This window comes from Oncorhynchus clarkii, chromosome 5, assembly GCF_045791955.1.
Source record: "Oncorhynchus clarkii lewisi isolate Uvic-CL-2024 chromosome 5, UVic_Ocla_1.0, whole genome shotgun sequence".
Taxonomy (NCBI): domain Eukaryota; kingdom Metazoa; phylum Chordata; class Actinopteri; order Salmoniformes; family Salmonidae; genus Oncorhynchus; species Oncorhynchus clarkii.
This window is the reverse complement of record NC_092151.1, coordinates 7,146,960-7,166,354: the sequence shown is the minus strand read 5'-3', so window position 1 is coordinate 7,166,354 and position 19,395 is coordinate 7,146,960. Positions and strand designations below refer to the sequence as shown.

Genomic DNA, 19,395 nt, shown 5'->3' with positions numbered 1-19,395 from the left:
ATCACTCTGATTTAATCTCTCTATGATTTAATCACTCTGATTTAATCACTCTATGATTGAATCTCTCTATGATTTAATCACTCTGATTTAATCTCTCTATGATTTAATCACTCTGATTTAATCTCTCTGATTTTAATCTCTCTGATTTAATCACTCTGATTTTAATCTCTCTATGATTTAATCTCTCTCTGATTTAATCTCTCTGATTTAATCTCTCTGATTTAATCTCTCTGATTTAATCACTCTGATTTAATCTCTCTATGATTGAATCACTCTATGATTGAATCACTCTATGATTGAATCACTCTATGATTGAATCACTCTATGATTGAATCTCTCTCTGATTGAATCACTCTGATTTTAATCTCTCTGATTTAATCACTCTGATTTTAATCTCTCTATGATTTAATCACTCTGATTTTAATCTCTCTATGATTGAATCTCTCTGATTTAATCACTCCATGATTTAATCTCTGATTTAATCTCTCTCTGATTTAATCTCTGATTTAATCTCTCTATGATTTAATTGCAAATTAAGATAACAATGTTCAAGCTTTCCTCACCCTGACTGCACTTGCTATTTCCTGCCTCTTTCTTTATGTCATTAAGCTATACCATCGAAAAGCACCAATGAGCACCAACATGAGACGTTCATAGGAGCATGTTAAATTGGGTGTCAAACGAAAGCAAAGTATTTTGGGGGGGGGGGTGGTGAAGGCATTGATACATTTTTCAACCGTTTCCCCGTCTTAAAAACGAGGCGTAAGTTAAAGGCTTTGATTTCTACATAAACAGATGCAAAAGGGGGTCTTGGGAAAAAAATCTACCAGAAATTCTTAACAGGCTTCAGAAATGGATGAACTAACATCTTGACGTAAAGGCCCCTGCCAACTAACATCAACACTTTTATATTTAGTTTTTGGAGAAATTGTTTACCTTCTGTAAGTTTTTAAATAAATATTCCCTTGTGTGCCTTGTTTTCAAAAACCGACACATCTTTAAGATATTTTCACATTTCTCTGCCTCGTAAGGAGGGTTGCATTATGAAAGCTCACAGTAAGTAATGGACCTACCAAATTAGGTCTAGTGATTTTTACTGATATGCATTTTGTATATGAATTAGTAAGTGGTTCAAACTTTAGAAGGAAAAAAAACTGAATTTTAATGCAACTGAATTAAGTTACAAACCATAGTGTCGTCTCCTAATACTGTCCTCCTTTCCACTGACTTATGTTCAGCTCATAGTGTCTCCTGTTACTGTCCTCCTTTCCACTGACTGTTATGTTCAGCTCATAGTGTCTCCTAATACTGTCCTCCTTTCCACTGACTTATGTTCAGCTCATAGTGTCTCCTGTTACTGTCCTCCTTTCCACTGACTGTTATGTTCAGCTCATAGTGTCTCCTAATACTGTCCTCCCTTCCACTGACTTATGTTCAGCTCATAGTGTCTCCTAATACTGTCCTCCCTTCCACTGACTTATGTTCAGCTCATAGTGTCTCCTGTTACTGTCCTCCTTTCCACTGACTTATGTTCAGCTCATAGTGTCTCCTAATACTGTCCTCCCTTCCACTGACTGTTATGTTCAGCTCATAGTGTCTCCTGTTACTGTCCTCCTTTCCACTGACTTATGTTCAGCTCATAGTGTCTCCTGTTACTGTCCTCTTTTCCACTGACTGTTATGTTCAGCTCATAGTGTCTCCTAATACTGTCCTCCCTTCCACTGACTGTTATGTTCAGCTCATAGTGTCTCCTAATACTGTCCTCCCTTCCACTGACTTATGTTCAGCTCATAGTGTCTCCTGTTACTGTCCTCCTTTCCACTGACTTATGTTCAGCTCATAGTGTCTCCTGTTACTGTCCTCCTTTCCACTGACTGTTATGTTCAGCTCATAGTGTCTCCTAATACTGTCCTCCCTTCCACTGACTTATGTTCAGCTCATAGTGTCTCCTAATACTGTCCTCCCTTCCACTGACTTATGTTCAGCTCATAGTGTCTCCTGTTACTGTCCTCCTTTCCACTGACTGTTATGTTCAGCTCATAGTGTCTCCTAATACTGTCCTCCCTTCCACTGACTGTTATGTTCAGCTCATAGTGTCTCCTGTTACTGTCCTCTCTTCCACTGGCTGTTATGTTCAGCTCATAGTGTCTCCTGTTACTGTCCTCTCTTCCACTGGCTGTTATGTTCAGCTCATAGTGTCTCCTGCTACTGTCCTCTCTTCCACTGACATTCTGTTAAGTGTAGCTCATAGTGTCTCCTGTTACTGTCCTCCTTTCCACTGACTTATGTTCAGCTCATAGTGTCTCCTGCTACTGTCCTCTCTTCCACTGACTGTTATGTTCAGCTCATAGTGTCTCCTAATACTGTCCTCTCTTCCACTGACTGTTATGTTCAGCTCATAGTGTCTCCTGTTACTGTCCTCTCTTCCACTGACTGTTATGTTCAGCTCATAGTGTCACCTGTTACTGTCCTCCCTTCCACTGACGTACTGTCATGTTCAGCTCATAGTGTCTCCTGTTACTGTCCTCCCTTCCACTGACTGTTATGTTCAGCTCATAGTGTCTCCTGTTACTGTCCTCCCTTCCACTGACTGTTATGTTCAGCTCATAGTGTCTCCTGTTACTGTCCTCTCTTCTACTGACTGTTATGTTCAGCTCATAGTGTCTCCTGTTACTGTCCTCTCTTCCACTGGCTGTTATGTTCAGCTCATAGTGTCTCCTGCTACTGTCCTCTCTTCCACTGACATTCTGTTATGTTCAGCTCATAGTGTCTCCTGTTACTGTCCTCTCTTCTACTGACTGTTATGTTCAGCTCATAGTGTCTCCTGTTACTGTCCTCTCTTCCACTGGCTGTTATGTTCAGCTCATAGTGTCTCCTGTTACTGTCCTCTCTTCCACTGACATACTGTCATGTTCAGCTCATATCTCTTTTATTTGTCTTTCTGTTGTCTGATGGTCAAACCAAGAGTGGACAACCCCTCCCTCCCACTCTTCAGTTAATGTCACCTCTCCCAGCTCTTACTGACACCTACCCTGCCGTGCTGTATCCAGCATCCTCACCCACTGAGCACCGGAGGTCAGTCCACCTTGGCATTGATGTTAACGTCCACAGACGGACCGGACTGTACCAAATCTAAACCCTATTATAGACGTATGTTTCCCAGGTTTGAATCGTACAGTTAGTAGAGCAGTACAATACAAATATATATTATACTGTGCTCTACTGCACTGTACTGAACTTTACTCTACCCTACTGTGCTGTGGTGTCCAAACGTGTGAAACACGAGGAAAATGACTTTCATATCCATAATTCGACTCACTACCACCAGGTGGATATCACAAAATTGTGAAGGAAAAAAACGGTTTTTAAAAGTAAAAAAAAAAAAACATAACTTGGAAATCCGTGTGGAAGTGTTACTGTGGAATTACCCTGTTCAGTCTTGACCTGAAGGTTCACATTGTTTGCTTTGCAGTTGTGGGATATTTTGCTACAAGACTGTAAGGTCTATTTCCAATGCGGTGGTTCCTCTTGTTAAAGCCTTCTTTTGTTTCGGGCCAAGTAGAGAACATTAAGGTGGTGTTGCTAATTGGTTTTGTTTCCCCATTTTTCCATCACAAAACCATTTTGGAAACTGTAGCCTATTATTTGTAGACTGTTGCTCCATCGCAGACCCATTGTGTCTTGTTGCTATTCAAAATGAAACCTTGAACCTTCTTCCATTTTTGTTTTTTGTTCCAGATATGGATGAGAGGTCATGTGTGCTGTCCAGCTAAGGGCCTTGGTCGCCCCCCCATCCCCCCCCCGCTGCACGTTGTCGTGAGCATGTACCGTAGGAACGGTCTCTCGGATGGCGCCAGCATTAACTCCGCCTCCTCAGTGGTAAGAACAAGGACTGATTCTACTTCAGCCAAAATTTGATAGGAGTGACATCGAGCCTATCTTATGTACTGATCTGAACACACTGAATGGAAAGGTAAACTCAGCAAAAAAGAAAGAGGCCTTTCTACTGACTCTGGAAAAACACTAAAACAAAGATGCCCAGGGTCTGTGCTCATCTGTGTGATCGTGCCTTAGGCATGTTGCAAGGAGGTATGAGGACTGCAGATGTGGCCAGGGAAATAAATCGCAATGTCTGTACTGTGAGACGCCTAAGACAGCGCTACAGGGAGACAGGACGGACAGCTGATCGTCCTCGCAGTGGCAGACCACGTGTAACAACACCTGCACAGAATCGGTACATCCGAACATCACACCTGTGGGACAGGTACAGGATGGCAACAACTGCCAGAGTTACACCAGGAATGCATAATCCCTCCATCAGTGCTCAGACTGTCCGCAATAGGCTGAGAGAGGCTGGACTGAGGGCTTGTAGGCCTGTTGTAAGGCAGGTCCTCACCAGACCTCACCGGCAACAACCTCGCCTATGGGTACAAACCCACCGTCGCTGGACCAGACAGGACTGGCAAAAAGTGCTCTTTGACGAGTTGTGGTTTTGTCTCACTGGGGGTGATGATCGGATTCACGTTTATCGTCGATGGAATGAGCGTTACACCGAGGCCTGTACTCTGGAGCGGGATCGATTTGGAGGTGGAGGGTCCATCATGGTCTGGGGCGGTGTGTCACAGCATCATTGGACTGAGCTTGTTGTCATTGCAGGCAATCTCAATGCTGTGCGTTACAGGGAAGACATCCTCCTCCCTCATGTGGTACCCTTCCTGCAGACTCATCCTGATATGACCCTCCAGCATGACAATGCCACCATCCATACTGCTCGTTCTGTGCCTGAGTTCCTGCAAAACAGGAATGTCAGTGCTGTGCCATGGCCAGCGAAGAGCCCAGATCTCAATCCCATTGAGCACGTCTGGGACCTGTTGGATCGAAGGGTGAGGGCTAGGGCCATTCCCCCCAGAAATGTCCGGGAATTTGCAGGTGCCATGGTGGAGGAGTGGGGTAACATCTCACAGCAAGTACTGGCAAATCTAGTGCAGTCCATGAGGAGGAGATGCACTGCAGTACTTAGTATCTGGTGCATTGACTGTCACTTTTGACTGTCACTTTGATTTGAACCCCCCCCCCCCCCCCCCCTTTGTTCAGAGACACATTATTACATTTATGTTAGTCACATGTCTGTGGAACTTGTTCAGTTTATGTATGTTGATGAATCTTGTTATGTTCATACAAATATTTAAACGTGATAAGTTTGCTGAAAATAAACGCAGTTGACACTGTCTGAAGCATATCACCATGGAGACGAAGCCTCCTTGAACTACAGTACCAGTCAAAAGTTTGGACACATCTACTCATTCAATGTGTTTTTCCTTTTTTTTTTTTTTTTTTTTTACTATTTTCAACATTGAAGAATAGTAAAGACATCAACACTATGAAATAACACATATGGAATCATGTAGTAACCAAAAAAGTGTTAAACAAATCAAAATATATTTTATATTTGAGATTGTTCGAAGTAGCCACCTTTTGCCTTGATGACAGCTTTGCACACTCTTGGCATTCTCTCAACCAGCTTCATGAGGTAGTCACCTGGAATGCATTTCAATTAACAGGTGTGCGTTGTTAAAATGTATTTGTGTAATTTCCTTACTAAATGCGTTTGAGCCAATAAGTTGTTGTGACAAGGTAGGGGTGGTTATACAGAAGATAGCCCTAGTTGGTAAAAGGTAGGGGTGGTATACAAAAGACAGCCCTAGTTGGTAAAAGGTAGGGGTGGTTATACAGAAGATAGCCCTAGTTGGTAAAAGGTAGGGGTGGTATACAAAAGACAGCCCTAGTTGGTAAAAGGTAGGGGTGGTTATACAGAAGATAGCCCTAGTTGGTAAAAGGTAGGGGTGGTATACAGAAGATAGCCCTATTTGGTAAAAGAACGCATCCATATTATGGCAAGAACAGCTCAAATAAGCAAAGAGAAATGACATTCCATCATTACTTTAAGACGTGAAAGTCAGTCAATATGGAACATTTCAAGTACTTTGATTTCAAGTACTTTAATTTAAAGTGCAGTCGCAAAAACCATCAAGCGCTATGATGAAACTGGCTCCCATGAAGAGCGCCACAGGAAAGGAAGACCCAGACACCTCTGCTGCAGAAGATAAGTACATTAGTTACCAGCCTCAAACTGCAGCCTAAATAAATGCTTCAGAGTTCAAGTAGCAGACAGCATCTCAACATCAACTGTTCAGAGGAGACTATGTGAATTAGGCCTTCATGGTGGAATTGCTGCAAAGAAACGCTACCAAAGGACACCAATAAGAAGAAGAGACTTGCTAGCTTTGGCCAAGAAACACGAACAATGGACATTAGACCTGTGGAAATCTATCCTTTTGGTCTGATGAGTCCAAATTTGAGATTTTTGGTTCTAACTGTGTCTTTGTGAAACGGATGATCTCTGCATGTGTGGTTCCCCACTGTGAAGCATGGAGGAGGAGGTGTGATGGTGTGGGGGTGTTTTGCTGGTGACACTGTCTGATTTATTTAGAATTAAATTAACTAGGCAAGTCAGTTAACTTCTTGGCGCACCCATCCCTTTAGCGGGATAATTTCCGTCAACATCCGCTGATTTGCAGAGCGCCAAATTCAAATTAAATTACTAAGAATATTTAATTTTCATGAAATCACAAGTGCAAGATAGCAAAACACAGTTTAGCTTGTTGTTAATTCACCTGGCATGTCAGATTTCAAAAAAAGCTTTTTGACGAAAGCTATCCAAGCGTTTATGTAAGGACATCTCTCTCAGCAGACAAAACATTACAAACAGCTAGCAGCAAAGTAGATTGGTCAGAAAAGCAATACAATTAATCGCTTACCTTTGATCTTCGGATGTTTGCACTCACGAGACTCCCAGTTACACAATAAATGTTCCTTTTGTTCCATAAAGATTATTTTTATATCCAAAATACCTCCAGTTGGTTGGCGCGTTATGTTCAGAAATCCACAGGCTCGAGCGGTCATGACGGGGCAGACACATTCCAAATAGTATCCGTAAAGTTCGTAGAAACATGTTAAATGTTTTTTATAATCAATCCTCCGGTTGTTTTTACAATATATATAATCAATAATATTTCAACCGGACTGTAGTTTCTTCAATAGGAGAGAAAGAGAAAATGTCTACTCCACTCTGTTGGCGCGTGCAAAACGCTGCTGGCACCCAGCTTTCCAATGACGCAATGTGATCTTTCTCGCTCATTTTTCAGAATAAAAGCCTGAAACTATGTCTAAAGACTGTTCACACCATGTGGAAGCCATAGGAAAAGGAATATGGTTGATATCCCTTTCAATGGAGGGAAGGCATGCAATGGAACAGAGAGCTTTCAGGAAAAACAGCACTTCCTAGTTGGGTTTTCCTCAGGTTTTCGCCTGCAATATCAGTTCTGTTATACTCAGACAATATTTTGACAGTTTTGGAAACTTTAGAGTTTTCTATCCTAATCTGACAATTTTATGCATATTCTAGATTCTGGGCCTGAGAAATAGGCAGTTTCATTTGGGTACATTTTTCATCCAAACATCAAAATACTGCCCCCTACACTCAAGAGGTTAACCAGCATGGCTACCACAGCATTCTGCAGCGATACACCATCCCATCTGGTTTGCGCTTCGTGGGACTATCATTTGTTTTTCAACAGGACAATGACCCAACACACCTCCAGGCTGTGTAAGGGCTATTTGACCAAGGAGAGTGATGGAGTGCTGCAGCAGATGACCTGGCCTCCACAATCACCCGACCGTCAACCCAACTGAGATGGTTTGGGATGAGTTGAACTGCAGAGTGAAGGATAAACATGCAACAAGTGCTCAGCATATGTAGGAACTCCAAGACTGTTGGAAAAGCATTCCAGGTGAAGCTGGTTGAGAGAATGCCAAGAGTGTGCAAAGCTGTCAAGGCAAAGGGGGGCTTCTTTGAAGAATCTAAAATATATTTGGATTTTTACACCTTTTTTTTTGGTTACTACATGATTCCATATGTGTTATTTCGTAGTTTTACTGTCTTCACTATTATTCTACAATGTAGAAAATTGTCAAAATAATGAGAAACCTTTGAATGTGTAGGTGTGTCCAGGAAGTGTTTCCCAATCAACACTTCTATAGTGTCTTGTCCATGTACAGATGGCGTGACTGTCGGGCTTGTTTGTTGCTCTGCATTTACTCTTACTTTGTCTCTGAAGCTTATTTCTTTATCTAATATTGATCGTTGTGTATGTGATTCATCACGTCTCTGTATCTGTTAAATTCATGTATTTTTGCTTTCGGCCCACCTCCAATTGGTCAATCTTTTTTAAATGAACGCACAAGAAAATATTTTAGTCTGTTGGGTTAATTTACATTGTTTAGTTTTGTCTTGCTTCTGCTGCATATCCCCCTCACAACATGTACCAATCTATCTCTGGTGGTTTTTCTTTTGTGAACTCAGGGAAGCAGCAGCTCGGACTCTCTGGATGGGCCGGGCTTGGACTTCTCCAAGAGTTACGATGCCGTTGTGTTTGACGTGCTGAAGGTGACGCCCGAGGAGTTTGCTGTGAGTACAACCAAAGATACCCAGAAGCCTCGATGGAGATGTTATATCACTGTATTGTTTCATTTAAATCCAATCTAATCCAATTTTATTTGTCACATACACATGGTTAGCAGATGTTAATGCGAGTGTAGCGAAATGCTTGTTATTAATTGAATATTCTGTTGAATGTGAAACCGGAGACTCTTCTGGCCCGAGAGCACCGTTTAGGCCTTGTGATGTACCGCAGCTCTTTAACTGCACCAATTAGGAATTAAAATGCGTTATTTTCCTCTGTGGATGTCCTTCAAAGTAATCCACAGCCATTTACTCCTACCTAGACATGCATTACTCTTCTGTATATTTGGGAGGTTTGAATAGAGTTTTGTTTTTCTTCTTCTGCTTGTTATTTTAGGGTCAAATCACATTGATGGATGCTCCAGTATTCAAAGCAATACATCCAGAGGTAAGAGAAAGACCCTGTTTCCTAAAAACGTGTTATTAGAGTGGATGTGCAAAAAGATCAAAGCATATCTTGATTTTTAAAGGTGTGTGTGTGTGGTGTGTGTGTGTGTATTCGTCCACAATGATATGCATGATTTGAGTGGAACGAAGGTTCAGCTGTTGTAAATGACAATGTCGTCTGATCCAGACCAGTTTTACAGGTGTTCTGTTTCCATGTCATTAATAAATAATGCTGGATGCTGCACTACCTAGCCATCTTGTATTTTCTTAGGGCCTCTAAAAAAAAGGCTAACGCCGGCTCTGACTGCATGGGTGGGGTATGGATGTGAGTACGTAGACCCACGAGCTACTGCGACCGCCCCCCCCCCCCCCCCCCCAAGGTTCGATGTCATGTCGATGAGAAGCATCCATATTATTACATCTCTTGTACTTGATGAGTCATATTAGGGGACTCACTGTGTATCACTGCATGACAGACAACCTCGGACCCCCCCCCCCCCCCGATGATGCACTGTATTCCGTGTTGCAGAAAGTTATTTTATGTCTGCGTGATAGAAAATAAAGTCCAAGGCACTGGGCAATCAAACTATTACCCTTCAGAAGGGAGGAGAATGGCAATGAAGATCAAATGTATGCAGTCAGTAGTTAGATTGGGGGCGGGGAGAAAAAAAAACCACTCATTTGGAAAGCGGTACATTTTCCATACATGATTTGTGTCCCGTTTTGCCAGGGCAGATCTGAGAGAACTCCTCAAGCCTGACCTTGCGCAACAAGTTCCCTTCGTACGTCTGTGAGAATCCAGAAAAGGCTCAGTCTACGTGAGAAGACCCTGGAACGCGCCGAGGTTCCAAGCGTCTGAAGTGTAAAGTGCATGACGGCACTGGGTATCGTTAATGAGTAACAGTCACCAATGCGGAAAAAAAAACGAGCCTAGTTTCACTAATCAAATGCTTTGTTCCCATCCAACTCTTCTCCTCTGAGCCTTTAGGAGTAGCAGAGGTTTATGCTGTTCTCATGAGTCAAGGCGGGCCTTTTTAATTGGAGCCAGTGTCTTGGTTATGCTCAAGATGCTAGAATTGCTGACAACTCGTCCAGTGAGATTCAAACACCTGCTCTTTGCCAATACGTAAACATTCAGAGACAAACATATTAAAACCATCGTAATGGTGAAATTACTTATACTACATTTGTTTTATTTGGACAATGTACAGCAACAAAAAAGCATACGTAGAGGTGCAACCTAATTCCCTGTACATCTCCAGTCCGTGGGCAGGTGAGCATAGAAACATCGACAAAAGGGACCTTCAAAATAGACGTGACAACTGATTGTTTACCACTTCAGTCCTCCTGAGATTAAAATGAAGCTAGTTTACAGTCTGTGTTTAAGGGCCCCTGATTGAAATGTTATCCATTTCAGTGTCACGTGTAGCGTGGATTCCACTTGACGGGGGATCGCAGTAGGATATGTACAGCTAGCTGCTCAGTACTTGACAGGGATCGCAGTAGGATATGTACAGCTGCTCAGTACTTGACAGGGATAGCAGTAGGATATGTACAGCTGCTCAGTACTTGACAGGGAACGCAGTAGGATATGTACAGCTGCTCAGTACTTGACAGGGAACGCAGTAGGATATGTACAGCTGCTCAGTACTTGACAGGGAACGCAGTAGGATATGTACAGCTAGCTGCTCAGTACTTGACAGGGATCGCAGTAGGATATGTACAGCTGCTCAGTACTTGACAGGGATAGCAGTAGGATATGTACAGCTGCTCAGTACTTGACAGGGAACGCAGTAGGATATGTACAGCTGCTCAGTACTTGACAGGGAACGCAGTAGGATATGTACAGCTGCTCAGTACTTGACAGGGATCGCAGTAGGATATGTACAGCTGCTCAGTACTTGACAGGGATCGCAGTAGGATATGTACAGCTGCTCAGTACTTGACAGGGATCGCAGTAGGATGTGTACAGCTAGCTGCTCTGTACTTGACAGGGATCGCAGTAGGATATGTACAGCTAGCTGCTCAGTACTTGACAGGGATCGCAGTAGGATATGTACAGCTAGCTGCTCAGTACTTGACAGGGATCGCAGTAGGATATGTACAGCTGCTCAGTACTTGACAGGGAACGCAGTAGGATATGTACAGCTGCTCAGTACTTGACAGGGATCGCAGTAGGATATGTACAGCTGCTCAGTACTTGACAGGGAACGCAGTAGGATATGTACAGCTGCTCAGTACTTGACAGGGAACGCAGTAGGATATGTACAGCTGCTCAGTACTTGACAGGGAACGCAGTAGGATATGTACAGCTGCTCAGTACTTGACAGGGAACGCAGTAGGATATGTACAGCTGCTCAGTACTTGCCATTTAGCTGTTTAGATGGAATAACCGCCTCACTCCATTTCTGAAGTGTCTAAAACTATATTTAAAAAAATAATAATAATAAATTGGGCAGAGGTCAATGCAGAGTGTGACTCTGCATATCAACAAGACATGATTATATTTTCCCCAGACCCTTGACAACTGTCTACTTTTATAACGTCAGTTATTTGGAAAGAAAGTAGAGATTCCTTGGTGTAGACGACAAAATATAGTGGCCTGGCAATGTTTTAACAGCCTACCTGGCAACATTTTCACAGATTACGTTTCTACGCTGTTTGGGAGGAACAAAATGACATGTCAGGGTCAGTTGATATCTGTAGATCGTGTACAAATGAGAGCGGGTCAAAGGCAATTACGGGAATGATTTAAACGCCCAGTTAAGACTAACCTCCCTGATGGATGTTGGCCTTGTGAACAAGACTCTAAATCCCACCTCAACACAACCCTGAGGTGTTTGTTTTTTCTTCCAAATAGAACGAATTGTTTGGGAGAAACGTGGCAAGGGACCTTTAAAATGTATTCTGCTCCAAAGAATCTCAACAGTTTGCCGCCCAATTAAGAAGGATGATATTTAACACTGGAAAAATCTGGTAATTAAAGTGTATAAATTTCCCAGCAGCCTAAACTCTAACAAGCCTGACTATTCTAACACCATAATAGGTGCCAGACACCCCTGGGTTTCTCTAGCTGAAATGAAATAAATGGACTAAGTAGCCTAGCTTAAACACAGATTTGAACTCCAATAAGATTATATGAACTTAATAAATGTTGGCAAAGTCTTTACTTGAGTGAAAATGAAATCCACTCGCTGACAACTGCCCTTCTAATGGTTGTTGTTTTTTAAAATTGTTAATTGTAGTCACCTTATAAACTGCCTCAGCCCGAGGGACTGTTCATACACCTTTGGCCCTAAAAGAAATAATTTAAGCTGTAAAATTATGCCCATGTTCAAATAATGAGTTGCTGTAAACCATTGCAGCCTGCTGTCATGTTTTCCTATGGGGTAATGGATTGGAATAGGTATGTCTGCTGCTTCAGCAACAGCTAATGGGGATCCAAATAAAATACTAAATGCTTTGTTTTGTTGTTTTTTTGTTCAGGAATGTAGATATGTACATATACTGTAGGTAGGAATAAAGTGACTAGGCAACAGGATAGATCATTAACAGTAACGACAGTGTATGTGATGAGTCAAAAGAGTTAATGCAAAAAGGGTCAATGGAGGTAGCTATTTGTTTAACTATTTAACCAACTATTTATCAGTCGTATGGCTTTGGGGTAGAAGCTGTTCAGGGTCCTGTTGGTTCCAGACTTGGTGCACCGGTACCGCTTGCCATGGGGTAGCAAAGAGAACAGTCTGTGACTTGGTTGGCTGGAGTCTTTGACAATTTTTTTAAAAGGCTTTCCTCTGACACCTCCTGGTATAGAGGTCCTGCATGGCAGCGAGTTTGGCCCCAGTGACATACTGGGCCGTACGCACTACCCTGTGTAGCACCTTGTTGTCGGATGCCAAGCCATTGCCATACCAGGTGGTGATGCGGCCAGTGAAGATCTCAATGGTGCAGCTGTATAACATTTTGAGGATCTGAAAGCCCATGCCAAATCTTTTCGGCCTCCTGAGGGGGAAGAGGTGTTGTCTTGCCTTGTTCACAAGTTGGTGTGTGTCTGTAGGGACCATGATAATTCCTTTAGTCATGTGGATACCGAGGAACTTGACGCTTTCAACACGCTTCACGGGTCAATGTTCACGCCCTGTCAATGTGCTCGGCCCTTCATCTCCTGTAGTCCACGATCAGCTCTTTGTCTTGCTGATGTTGATGGAGAGGTTGTTGTTCTGGCAACACACTGCCAGGTCACTGACCTCCCTATAGGCTGTCTCATTGTCGTCGGTGATCAGGACAACTACCGTCGTGTCAACCTAATGATGGTGTTGGAGTCGTGCGCAGCCACACAGTCATGAGGTGAACAGGGAGTACAGGAGGGGACTAAGCACGCATCTCTAATGGGCCAGTGTGGTGTATGTTTTGTTGGTTTCTCTCCCCACTTGGGGCGGACCGTCAGGAAGACCAGGATCCAGTTGCAGAGGGAGGTAATTTAGTCCCAGGGTCCTTCGCTCACTGATGAGCTTGGAGGGCACTATGATGTTGAATGCTGAGCTGTAGTCATTGAACAGCATTCTCACATAACTGTTCCTCCAGGTGGTACTGGGCAGTGATGAGTGCAGTAGAGATTGCGTCATCTGTGGATCTGTTGTGGTGTAATGGGAATTGGAGTGGGTCCAGGGTGTCTGAGATGATGGTGTTGATGTGAGACATGACCAGCCTTTCAAAGATGTGAGTGCTACGGGACGATTAGTCATTGAGACTGGGTTACGTTGGCGTTCTTGGGCACAGGGAATATAGTGGTCTGCTTGAAACATGTAGGTATTACTCCACAATCCTGGAATTGGAATTTTGGTTTACTTCCTGAAATGGAATTGACCGCAACTCTGTCGAATGGTGAATCCAATGAGTGGCGTGGCCGCTGTGCAGCCCGAGTGGCGTGGCCGCTGTGCAGCCCGAGTGGCGTGGCCGCTGTGCAGCCCGAGTGGCGTGGCCGCTGTGCAGCCCGAGTGGCGTGGCCGCTGTGCAGCCCGAGTGGCGTGGCCGCTGTGCAGCCCGAGTGACGTATACATTTTTCTGGTATGCTGTATGAAACTGTATCAACAGGTAGTAGAGAATTCTCCTTCATGGATCTGAGTTCTGAGTTGTATCTTTTTCCTCTCCCTTGTAGACGAATGGGCGAGTACCGCTCGTCATGTGTGTTGTATTTAGCAACACTTTTTAAAGACTCTGACAGATGATTTTATACACAAATATCGCTTGGATGACATTGCACATTACCCAATAGAATAAATAATAAACAGATAGTGTGTCTAGATGCTTTGAAACAACACCATAAATCACTGCTGTGCAATATACTGGCACGGTGCACAGTAAAACTCAATAGCCCTGAAATTGCGTCATATTTCAATGTCTGGCGATAGTTTGTGAAGCGTTGACGTAAGCTCTTGTCAGATACTGTACATGTCACACTCACTGGTTTATTAGTGACCGCAGGGATGTTGCAATTCAACAGTTTCCTCGCTCCCATCTTTCCTCAGGAGGAACAAACCTATTGTACCTGTTAACAATAGGAAATTAAATATACATTCTATGAACGTGAACGCGTCATGCAACATAATGTACTAGTCACTCCTTTTCAATAGACTCTCTCTCTCACTCACTCACTCACTCACTCACTCACTCCCTCCAGTGGTCCCTCTCCAATTACTTCTTAACCTACTGACTCCGTTGGTACTTCCTTCGTTTATACAGATGGAAAGTGAGAAGTCTTCGTAACCTACTGACTCCGTTGGTACTTCCTTCGTTTATACAGATGGAAAGTGAGAAGTCTTCGTAACCTACTGACTCCGTTGGTACTTCCTTCGTTTATACAGATGTAAAGTGAGAAGTCTTCGTAACCTACTGACTCCGTTGGTACTTCCTTCGTTTATAGAGATGGAAAGTGAGAAGTTTACGTCACCTAGGATTTTCAGTTTTTCGAAAACTGCTCTCGACTGCTCATGCAGTAATCTGTTTATTTTAGATGAATCTAACTTGATGCCTAAATGCTAAAATTATTTCAAGATGTATAAATATTAACTGGTGCCCATTTAAAAGTGAACACATTACCAGCCTCTCTTCGCAGCTGCTTAGGGCATCACCCTTCTGGAAGTCAGCTCAGAACTTTGGAGGTTTTGAGCAAATTCACAAGGCAAGGCAACATCTGTTAAACTAATGCTGTCATGGCAACAGTGATTTGAGAGACTGAAGATCATTTTGAGTCCTAGGGGTTATAAAGTACCACTAAAGAGAGTTTAACCTTGTCAACATTGACTGACTGTCCTAGTTTTCTCCTTTTTTTTCTCCAGACCTGTGGAACAAAACATTGATTTCTTGTAGTAGATCAAGATATTTCAATTCAAGGTCTGTATGAGAATCGTGCCATTTTTGCATGCACAGCCGCAATCCCTTGTTTATTGAGCCGTGTAGAAGATACTCAAGTAGCAACAAAAGCAATGGAAAACTAACTAACTAAATACACCTCTTCACAGCAGAAATATATTATATTAAACTACAATAGAAGTGCTCTGAAAGCTTTGCTGACTATTCACACCCTGTCATTGTTTAGGTGCTTAATATCCAAGTGGTTGTTTGTTTTTAATGTATAGCAATTTGCTAGATGACTTAATTTAGACTTTAGGAATCTTCCACATTGTTATGGTGAAAATATCCACATTTTTATTGTGCTTCGTTTTCGTCCATCTTTGTCACCGTAGGTCTAAACTATTCTATTACTTCCTACTCCCCTGCAAACAATGATGTACTCAGGGTGTGACAAATGTGTTCCTTTTTGTAGACTTGACTTTTTTGTTGTTGTCATGTTGACTGGCCTTCAGCAGTACCAAGTGATGGTGCGGGGGAAGGACTCTGTTTGTACAGAGTGGGTGGTATATGTCAGTGGTCCCCTTGCACCGGGAGGGTGGTCTTGGGCCCTGGTCATACAGCCAACCACCTGCCAACCCTCTGACCACTACAGCAACCGGCTGTGGAGACTATTTACTGTATTTACTGTATGTTGTGGACGGAAAAGGGAGTATTGATGGGTTGCTGTTTCCCCTTCTCGTACGTCACGGTGAATACTGGAAACGCTTTCTCAGCTTGACATGGGTTGCCAGGTCTTGAATCTGAGTTGTCCAAAGTTAAGGGCAAAGATGCCATAGGGAGTCTTGTTCTTTTGTTGATGAACAACGGATCTGAGCTATAGAAAGGCAGAATGTAAGTCTTCACATATAGAACACATTGTGCATGCATTTACAATGGCTCCACACGTTGTCCGACCCCCTCGCAGTAAGAGCACTCTGTGAAAGAGAATCCACCATCTACTTCCTGTATACAGTACAATAAACGTGGCTTAAATGCAGAAGTGGTTATTTTCTGTCATGGCCACTTCCTACCCTTTTGCTTTCTTTCTTTCTACAAGGAAAATAGTTTTTTTTAAGAGCACAACTCAGCCAATGTGGTAAGAGCACAACTCGGCCAATGTGGTAAGAGCACAACTCAGCCAATGTGTTAAGTTTTGAGGTGAGACGTCTCCGGCCTATCACTTTACCCACATGGCAACGGTCCGACAAGAGTTAAGAAAACCTGCTGATTCAGGGGGGAAAGAGTTGTAACTTATAAATCTGTTCCCTGTACGGCATGTCCTATAAAGTCAGACGAATAGATGGAGGTGGAAAGTCAATATAAATATGATTATTTATTTTTACCTGCGAGATCAGACATCAAAAGTCAGCGAGTGGAATTTCCCATAAAGGAAAGGAGTTCACTGTTAAATCGTGTCGTCTCCTCCCAACATGGGAGCTTTCTGAGTGTTCCAGGACTTGGAATGAGATTAATGAAGGAGGTGGGAGATTCCCACCAAATGCATGGGTGGTGATGGGAGGGGGTGGGATGAGGTAGTGTGTCTGTGTGAAAGCCTGCATCATACTCTGGAACCGGAATCTAGTTTTTTTTTGCGAACACCTTTTTTTGTGTGTGAAGAATTACTTTGTACAGAAGCTTTTGTCTCAGCTGTCTGTTTTTGAAAAAGCAGATGAGAGAATGTGTGATTAAATGTTTAGCCTTTTTTTTACTGCAGCTGCTAGCTGGGATTGTGTGTACATTTTGACTATCTCTTGTAAAGGTCCAATGTAATTTAAGAAACCGTTTGACAGTGTGTATTTATGGCCACTGTTCTAATTTAAATAATCTGATCATAAATTGCTGCTCTCCCTGTTGCTCATTTTATTAGCACCCCCTACTTCCCATACCATAGTTTTAAATCTTTTTCTACTTCCTAGACACTGTATCTACTCTACCTTGATAATAAAACAAGTGTAGAAAATTCCTATACCTGGGAATTGTCTGGAGTAGAGTTAAAGGGGAGTTTACGGGAGAGGCCTCCTGTTGAAGGGGAGCGTGAGGCCTCCTGTTTAGTGGGGAGCGTGAGGCCTCCTGTTGAAGGGGGAGCGTGAGGCCTCCTGTTGAAGGGGAGCGTGAGGCCTCCTGTTGAGGGGGAGCGTGAGGCCTCCTGTTGAGGGGGAGCGTGAGGCCTCTTGTTGAAGGGGGAGCGTGAGGCCTCCTGTTGAAGGGGGAGCGTGAGGCCTCCTGTTGAAGGGGGAGCGTGAGGCCTCCTGTTGAAGGGGGAGCGTGAGGCCTCCTGTTGAAGGGGGAGCGTGAGGCCTCCTGTTGAAGGGGGAGCGTGAGGCCTCCTGTTGAAGGGGGAGCGTGAGGCCTCCTGTTGAAGGGGGAGCGTGAGGCCTCCTGTTGAAGGGGGAGCGTGAGGCCTCCTGTTGAAGGGGGAGCGTGAGGCCTCCTGTTGAAGGGGGAGCGTGAGGCCTCCTGTTGAAGGGGGAGCGTGAGGCCTCCTGTTGAAGGGGGAGCGTGAGGCCTCCTGTTGAAGGGGGAGCGTGAGGCCTCTTGTTGAAGGGGGAGCGTGAGGCCTCTTGTTGAAGGGGGAGCGTGAGGCCTCTTGTTGAAGGGGGAGCGTGAGGCCTCTTGTTGAAGGGGGAGCGTGAGGCCTCCTGTTGAAGGGGGAGCGTGAGGCCTCCTGTTGAAGGGGGAGCGTGAGGCCTCCTGTTGAAGGGGGAGCGTGAGGCCTCCTGTTGAAGGGGGAGCGTGAGGCCTCCTGTTGAAGGGGGAGCGTGAGGCCTCCTGTTGAAGGGGAGCGTGAGGCCTCCTGTTAAGTATCACAATCCCGGGCAGTATCACAACCGGTCATGATTGGGAGTTCCATAAATGCCGCACAATTGACCCAGCCATCGTCTGAGTTAGGGGAGGGTTTGGCTGAGGGGGCTTTACTTGGCTCACTGCGCTTTAGCGAATCCTTGTGGTGGGCCAGGCGCCCGCAGGCTGATTCCAGTTGTCAGTTGAACTGTTTTTCCTCTGACACATTGGTGCGGCTGGCTTCCGGGTTAAGCTGGCAGGTGTTAAGAAGCGCGGTTTGGCGGTCATGTTTTAAAGGACGCATGATTCGACCTTCGCCTCCCGAGCCGGATGGGGAGTTGCAGCGATGAGACGAGAGAAATTAAGGAGGAAAATGGTGTAAAAATTTGAAATAAAGCAGCACTTTGAATGTCCTGAAGACCATAACCTTGGTGATCCTCCCTCCTGTTTTCTGTAATTAGCTGTGAGCTCCAGATGCTGTTTATGAGCTGTTGCTAACACCAACCTGGACAGGCCCTCAGGCCCTAGTGTTTTGAGCTGTTGCTAACACCAACCTGGAGAGGCCCTCAGGCCCTAGTGTATTGAGCTGTTGCTAACACCAACCTGGAGAGGCCCTCAGGCCCTGGTTTATTGAGCTGTTGCTAACACCAACCTGGAGAGGCCCTCAGGCCCTAGTGTATTGAGCTGTTGCTAACACCAACCTGGACAGGCCCTCAGGCCCTAGTGTATTGAGCTGTTGCTAACACCAACCTGGACAGGCCCTCAGGCCCTAGTGTTTTGAGCTGTTGCTAACACCAACCTGGAGAGGCCCTCAGGCCCTAGTGTATTGAGCTGTTGCTAACACCAACCTGGACAGGCCCTCAGGCCCTAGTGTTTTGAGCTGTTGCTAACACCAACCTGGAGAGGCCCTCAGGCCCTGGTGTATTGAGCTGTTGCTAACCCCAACCTGGAGAGGCCCTCGGGCCCCAGTGTATATAAGTGGGTTTATTTAACAGTTGCATCTTCTTAATTGGTTGAATTCTTAGAGGATCTTGGCTCAATGGTTTCTCATCGCAAACCAAGGGGAAAATGTGATTAAAAAAATATATATATATATAAAACTCCCCAGACTTCCTCTATACAGCCTTGTGGGACACGGTTATGTCCTTTATTTTTCCAGAGGAACATCATTTGGCTTAACGTCTCCCTGCAGACGTGCTTGCCTGTGATATCGGAACATCTGTTAAAATATATGGTGGAAAGAAAGGACAGAG

At 44.2% G+C, this 19,395-nt stretch overlaps 1 protein-coding gene across 1 annotated transcript in view; it reads left to right on the top strand.

The window, feature by feature from the left end:
* The window catches only part of LOC139409832 (ras-specific guanine nucleotide-releasing factor RalGPS1), a 268,460-nt gene that overhangs the window by 53,169 nt on the left and 195,896 nt on the right, over window positions 1-19,395 (top strand). Inside the window, exons 2-4 of the mRNA XM_071155218.1 lie at window positions 3,739-3,879; window positions 8,423-8,527; window positions 8,919-8,969. Coding sequence (XP_071011319.1) covers window positions 3,745-3,879; window positions 8,423-8,527; window positions 8,919-8,969 — 291 coding nt within the window. The 5' untranslated portion in view covers window positions 3,739-3,744. The remainder of the gene's footprint in view (window positions 1-3,738; window positions 3,880-8,422; window positions 8,528-8,918; window positions 8,970-19,395) is intronic.